At 62.0% G+C, this 6,663-nt stretch overlaps 1 protein-coding gene across 1 annotated transcript in view; it reads right to left on the bottom strand.

Annotated features, from left to right (window-relative positions):
• Positions 1–425: 425 nt before the first annotated feature.
• Positions 426–6,663, bottom strand: part of EPS8L1 (EPS8 like 1) — a 13,684-nt gene continuing 7,446 nt past the window's right edge. The window contains exons 9-20 of the mRNA XM_019807125.2: positions 5,699–5,825; positions 5,438–5,526; positions 5,272–5,346; positions 5,010–5,158; positions 4,354–4,495; positions 4,162–4,190; positions 2,152–2,278; positions 1,931–2,062; positions 1,662–1,767; positions 1,302–1,476; positions 838–970; positions 426–755 (exon numbers count right to left, since the gene is read on the bottom strand). Of these exons, the coding sequence (XP_019662684.2) occupies positions 669–755; positions 838–970; positions 1,302–1,476; positions 1,662–1,767; positions 1,931–2,062; positions 2,152–2,278; positions 4,162–4,190; positions 4,354–4,495; positions 5,010–5,158; positions 5,272–5,346; positions 5,438–5,526; positions 5,699–5,825 (1,371 nt within the window). The 3' untranslated portion in view covers positions 426–668. The remainder of the gene's footprint in view (positions 756–837; positions 971–1,301; positions 1,477–1,661; positions 1,768–1,930; positions 2,063–2,151; positions 2,279–4,161; positions 4,191–4,353; positions 4,496–5,009; positions 5,159–5,271; positions 5,347–5,437; positions 5,527–5,698; positions 5,826–6,663) is intronic.

Consider the following 6,663-nt stretch of genomic DNA (forward strand, 5'->3'; position numbering starts at 1 on the left):
GCTGTGGCAGGAAGGCTGACTAGCACTTCACCAGGCAGGAACTCACTGTTCCGGCCAGCAGAAACCCTGCAAAAGCACAGTGGTTCAGGGGGCTTGGGAGGTTTGAAGGGCAGGACTGGATTGCATGGGGTGGGGGTAGGGGATGAGGTGGGGTAGGAACCAAACCTCCCAGGACCTTAAACGCTAGGCTCTGGGGTATGGGGGCCTTGGGGAGCCAGGGAAAGAGACTGGGTGTTCAGAACAGCTCTCTGGACTGGAGGACAGCCTGTGGGCCGGAAGGGGAGGAGGAAGCCTGAGAAAGAAACCAAAAAAGGTAGGAACGAGTAGATTCCTTTCTCTCCTGAGGCCCTAGCTGGGGCGAGGGGCAGGTTCCTGGGCCCGCTGGTGGCCCGGTAGAGAAGAGACAGCAGCTGACAATCCCTGCTGAGAGGAGAATGTTTATAGACCGGGTGGGTATCACAATGCACAGGGTACCCGAGTGTGGCCCCCTTCCTTCCCACTCACGGCCAGTGCGCTCACTCCGGAGACTCCACGGGACGGGGGAAGACCAGAGCCGGGACAGGTCTGGAGCCTTCTCCAGGGGTCGACTTCCGGGGGTGGGGGCAGTCTGCAGGGTCCTTTCTTCCCCGGGGCTGCCCCGAAACATCGAGTAGAGCAGCCAGGGGTGGTCAGATAACCTCTGCTTGCAGGTCGCCTTCCACCTTCTTCTTTTGCTTTTCCATCACCGTCTCCAACTCGGACACTTTCTCTTTGTCCTGGAGGGGCGGGGTGGAAATCTGAAGCCAGGCCCCGCGCCCTGGGTGCTTGCCCAGGCCCGGGGACGAGCACCCGGCTCACCTCCAGCAGCACGCGCTGCACGGTGACCTGGCTGTACACGCGGGCCCCCTCCTCCGGGCTCACAGCTCGCAGCTCCTCCTTTTGCAGTGAGAAGAGCTGCGCGCCGGTCAGCACGCCCAGCGCGTCCACGGTCCTGAGCGAGCAGTGGGGGAGCAGTCAGGTCCCCCAGCCAATCCCAGCTTCGGCCCTCACCCCCACCAATCACATCGCTGCTGCCGAGCCGTTCGTCCAATCCCCACGGCGTTCTTGCGCTCCAGCCCCCTCGCCCATCAGTGCGCCCCAGGAGGAGGCAGGGCGTGTGCGCCCAGCTTTCCGACGGCGGCCGGAGTTCCCTGGACAAACGTGCCGGTCGTGCAATCCGACAGACCCCTGCTTTAGGCCAGTCCCGGCTCCCAGGGTCCAATCAGAAGGTACCGCTTCCTGCGTCCCTGTCTCAGGATCCCCAGCCGGCAACAGGCGCTCACCCAGAGCTAAATCCTTTGGCCTGCAGCCAGGCGCGGACCTCCGCGGTGTCCGAATGTGGGCTGAGCGGTGGCTCCGGGGCGCGGGGACCCGGAGCTGCTCGGCTGGGGCCAGCCCGGCCCTGGGCTAAGCGTGCCTGCAGCTCCTCGTTGACACAGAGCATCTGGGAGAACTTCTCTGCAGGCGGAAAGCCGGGAGGGAGCGTGGAGTCAGGACGAAGGGTCCTGGGGCCAGAGGCAAGGAGATCTCTCTCCAGACCGTCCTCATGAGGGGTTGGGAGTCCGTTTATTCTTTTTGAGCCTTGGTTCCCCTGACTGGAAAGCGAGGGCAAGGATGGCTCCGTGGGGGTCCCCACTACTCACCCTTTTCTCTGGGGTCCAAGTTGAGGCTATCACAACTATCCCAGTGGGGCCGAGACGAGGTAGGAGCTGGAGCCGGCGCTGGTGGGTGAGGGGGGTTGCTATCCTCCTAAAGAGGGGAGTCAGAAAGAGGCCTGAGTCCCAGCCCCTCCCCCTTCCAGAGGTCAATTCTGAGCCCCTCACCCTTGCTACCTTCTCTGCCAGTGCTCTTGGCACCGGATCCTCACATCCCTCCTTCCCTTAAGACCCAGTAGTCTTCTGCCCTGGCTCACCAGGCTGTGTGAAGGGCTTTGGCTGGAGCTTCCCTGGGGCCGCGGGTGGGGTGTCAGGATATTATAGGGTACATATCCTTCCTGCCCTTGCTGGTCCCGAACCTTCCACCACTTGCGCCTGTCATCCAGGACCTGAGGGAGGTAGGAGAGGAGGGTTCACAGCCTGTGTCTGCAGCTAGGGCTGGGCCCACTGCAGCCCCTTAGCCCCCCCGCCCCCTAACCTCCAGCACATCCTGCTGCTTGACCGAGAGCTCGCTTCCGTTGCGGGCCTGGAAGTCGTAATTACACAGGACCCACTTCCCCTCCGGCTCCAGCTGGGGCTCAGCCTCTGGCTCTGGGTCTTGGTGACTGTGGAGAAGAATGAGGGTTGGGGATAAGGAGGTGGCCAGTCTCACTGCTCTGGGCAGAAGGGTATTGGTGTGAGCTGGGGTTAGGGCCAAGCAGGGGTCAAAGCAGGGGGCCAGGTTAATGAGGTTAATAGACTTAAAACTGGATTCACACCTGAATGCATTCTGCTCTTTATGTCCTGGGCGCCGTGCTTTAAGCACATGATAGGAGTCGTACCATCACCTCCATTTTACAGATGAGAACATTAAGGCTCAGAAAATCACTTGCTCCACATCACACAGCCAGAAACAGCTGCTGTTTATTGAGCGTCGGTGTACTGGGCTCACACTTAATAACCCATAGTTGTAACACAAACAACGGTTAACTTATAGTTAACTTCTCTAGCATGGACTAGGTATCTGCCCCTGTTCAAAGACTGACATGCAGTGGCTTACCTGGCTTTGGATCCAACCCTTGGTGTAACCATGAATTTGGAGCCCCCTCCCCACTCCCATCCTTTACTCCTCCACTCCTGACCCTATTATTTTCTATTTTACGGGTGAGGAAGTGGAAGGACAGGGAGATAAAGTGGCACGATGGTGTCAAGTTCAGAGAGCAAGATAGAGGCACTGGCCCGACTGGGACCCAGGCAGGCTGGCCCCCGAGTCGTGTCCTGAGTAATTCTGGTCTACTGTGCAGGCCGCTGGGTATGAACTGAGCTCTCCCGTGGCAGCTCTTAACAGCTCGCCTTTAGAACCTCACAGATTTCTAACTCCTCCAAGAAGGGATCATTATTGTCCTTTTTTTCTGCAAAGAACTGGAGGCTCAGAGAAGGGAAGATAAAAGCTAGGGGGTGCCAAGCCCAGATTCAGAAGCAGGGGGAGGGGTGAAATTCTGCAAGACCAGGCAGCTGTGTGTGTGTGGGGGGGAGTGGGGGAAGCAAGATGTTGGCTCTGATCCCCCAGGAAGAGGGACCTCAGCCTGGATCAAGCCTACCTGTGCAGAGGAGAGGGGGGGTCTTCAGGGCCGCGGCACCCCCTGTGTGGGGCTGGCAGCTCCCAGCACGCTGTCCCTGCTGAGACCCTCTGCCTGGGCCCTCACCCAGACCCCCTTTCTGCTCCTCCTGCTTTGCGGCTTTCTTATCCCAAGAAGCTTCCCTCACCTTTGCCCTTGACCTGCCCAAGGACCCTAGAGTCCCGGCTTCTCCATGCCCCTTCTTCCTCAGGACCCAAGAGGCTGCTTTTTGGAGTCACGAACTTGGACCCCCAGCTCATTCCTCCCCCAGAGACCCAGGAGTCCAGGTCTGAAACCTTAATTTCCCCAACCTTTCAACCTTTGAAAGCTCTCCCCTATGACACCCAGCAGGAATGGAGACAACAGCTTTAGAGCCTTAGGAAAGTGAGGGTCCAGCTTTCCGGTTGTTGCTTCTTTTAGGGGCCCAGAAATACTACCACTTCCTAGCTTTCCCAGAAACTCGCCCCATGGCTCTTGAAGGCCCAGGTCTTCTCTGGGTCTCCAAGGCCCCAAGCACCAGACTTGAACTCTCCTTCAAAACCCAAATGCCCTATCCCCCAGTCTCTTCCCTCCCAGCACCTGGGGCTCTGTCCTCTTAGGGACCCAGACAGGGAACTTCCCTGGCCCTGGGAAATTGAACTGCCCTCTCCCAGCCTCTCAGACCTTACCCACTCCCAGCCCCCTCCTCCCTCAGACCCTGGAATCTGGGGCCCCCTCCCCTCCCTTCTCCCCCCTCTCCCAGCCCCCGACCCTCCCTCCTCACCACCTCACCCACCTGTGAAGAGCCGAGGAGACAGAAGGAAAGAAAAAAGGAGTGGGGTCAGCGCCTAGAGCGCCCAGGATGCACCCCTCCTTGACCCCACCTGTCCCACCTTGGGGCCGACACTCACCCATTGACAGCGACCTGGGGGGCACTTTGCTGTGGGAGAGGAGAACAGCAGCTCAGGCAGGACCGGACTTCCTGGTCCCAGCCCCACAGTGGCAGCTGGGGAGTGTGTCGCCCCCCCCCCACCAAGCTTTGGCCTCCCCTGCCCCACCGTGTCACCTGGGAGTGTGTCGCCCCCACCAAGCTTGGGCCTCACCTGCTGGCGCTGCCGCTCGTGCTGCAGCTGCTTCTCTACTGGGTCCTCCCAGGCGCGGCCCTGCGGGTCGGTGGCTGGGGGCTCCCAGCCGCTGGAGAACTCAGGGCTGTATGCGGATCCCTCCTCTGGGGGAAGCTCCAGCCTGCGACCAAGGGGCTGAGGGCTCAGGGATCCTGGTCTGGCCCCAGCCCTACTACCAACTTCACTAAGGTTTTCCCCAGCCTGTAGACGGGGGCGCGGTCCTGGCTCTTCTAACCTCTGGCCCGCCCCGCATCTAAGCTCCACCCCTGACCTCAGCTGTATTTGTAAATACACGGATTTCACCGTAATTCTGCCTCCGACCTCTGAACCTCCATTCTATACATCGCACCTCCTTCTCCTAAGTCCGGCTCTGCTCTCACTCACTGGAGGCTCGCTGCCTCCAAGTGCACACGGCGCCCCTTTCCCAAACCTACAGGCCAGTCCCTTCCTGGGCCCCACCCCTCTCCTCTAAGTCAGGTCTTTTCTTGCTCCCCGAGCTCGGGTTCCGACTGAAACCTCTCCTCCACACGAATGTCTGCCCTTTCCTCCGCCGGGTCCTGGCACTTGTCCCAGCTGAGACCAGCGGGGACCCTTCTCTGCCTCCCCCGCCCTCAGTCACTGCACCCCTGCCTCACCCTGGGCGGGTCCACGAGTCCCCGAGCGAGGTCCAGAGCGCATTCTCACGTGGGGTGAGGTGGTTCCGCAGCAGCGCTACGGCCTCGGACGTCAGGTGGGGCCGCCGCACTTCACTGGCGAATCGGGGGCCGCCCGACGTGTCCACCACCTGCCAGAGGTGCGGGAGTGAGCGGACACGCCATCACCGCCCCCCATGAAACCCCGACGCCTCCTGCTGCAGGGAGACCGGAGGGCCGGAGGGCCGAGGGAGCGGGGTCTCACCAGCTGCAGAGGTCCGAACAGGAAGTGCAGCAGCTCTGGGGAGGAGGGGTTGGCGATGTTGCTGCGCAGCCGGGCCTGTGCGTCGGGGGAGGTGCCGAGGTTAGCACGCGGACGGGTCGCGCGGGCCGTCCCCCTGCCCCACGACGCCCGGGCGACGTGTTCTCACCAGCAGGCTGAAGGCGTACTTGATTTTCTGAAGCACGTCGGTGTACTCGGCCTCGGAGGGCGGCTTGGCCCGCAACGTCAGGAGACCCTCTGCCGGTAGGGGAGGAGGGTGCAGTGTGGGGGACACAGAGAGAGCACCAGTCAGATCCCCAGGGATGGGGAGTCGCATCCGGCAAGGGGGTGCGTGGGGGAGACTCTAGGGAGAGGGAAGATGTTTGGGAGTGACTGGAGGCTCAGGATCCCACTCGGGGACGCCCCTCACCCCCAGCCTCCCGGCGCCGGGTCCTGCGGCCCCGCTCCCGGTGCTCCAGCACGCGGGCGGCCTCCGCAGACTTCTGCAGCCTCGACACGAAATCCTCCACATCGTCGAACACGTGGTTTAGGATGTCCTGCGGGAATGCAGGGGGAGCAAGGGACTCAGGGGAAGCAGGGATGTGGGGTCCTGGCCGCTCATCACCCCTCAGGCCGAGGGCCGTGATGTCCTCCCAGGCCACTGCCTGGCCCTGTCCCCATATTCCAGTCACTGCCGGCCACACCCCCAGAAGTCTGACCCCCCCCCCCAACAAAGCCCCACGCCCCAGAGCTAGGACTCACTCCCCCCAGCGGGTCCGCCTCCAGATCCTAGCCCCCTCGCACTCACCACTTCCCGCTCTGCCTGCAGACTGGCCAGGTCCGGACCGCGGGGGCCCATATCCGGGGAGGCGGGGTCAGCGCTGCCTGCGGTCCCAGCCGGGCCCGGTCTTTGCGACTCTTCTGCCTCAGGGATGGGCTCCGCCTGGGATCGCCCCCGGCCGGCACCCACTGTGCTGATGACTGCGCGGACCGACGGGCGGCGCTGCAGGGGAGGGGTCTCGGCCACTGGCGAGGGGCGGCGCTGCAGCTCCTCTTGAGTGGCCCTGCGGAGGGACAAGGGAAGCAGCCGGTCCGCCAAGGGATAGGGCAGGGGAGAAGTCGGGCTTAGAAGGGAGACGCTGTGGCCCCCGCTGAGTTAAACCTGGGGTAAGGAGAAATCGGGAGATATGGGGAAGGGGAACGCCTCTCCAGAGGGAAACTGAGGCCCGAGGGAGGAGAAACTAAGGACCAGAATCAGGAAAAGTAGCCTTGGAGAGCGGGTACACTTGTCTGGGTGCTATGGCAGGACCTGAACCAGGCTTTGTTTGACTGACTTCAGAGTTCGTTCTGTTCCAGGCTAGGGCATCAGCTCCTTTGTCAGTGAACTGGGGGGGG

Source organism: Ailuropoda melanoleuca, chromosome 12 (assembly GCF_002007445.2).
Source record: "Ailuropoda melanoleuca isolate Jingjing chromosome 12, ASM200744v2, whole genome shotgun sequence".
NCBI lineage: Eukaryota > Metazoa > Chordata > Mammalia > Carnivora > Ursidae > Ailuropoda > Ailuropoda melanoleuca.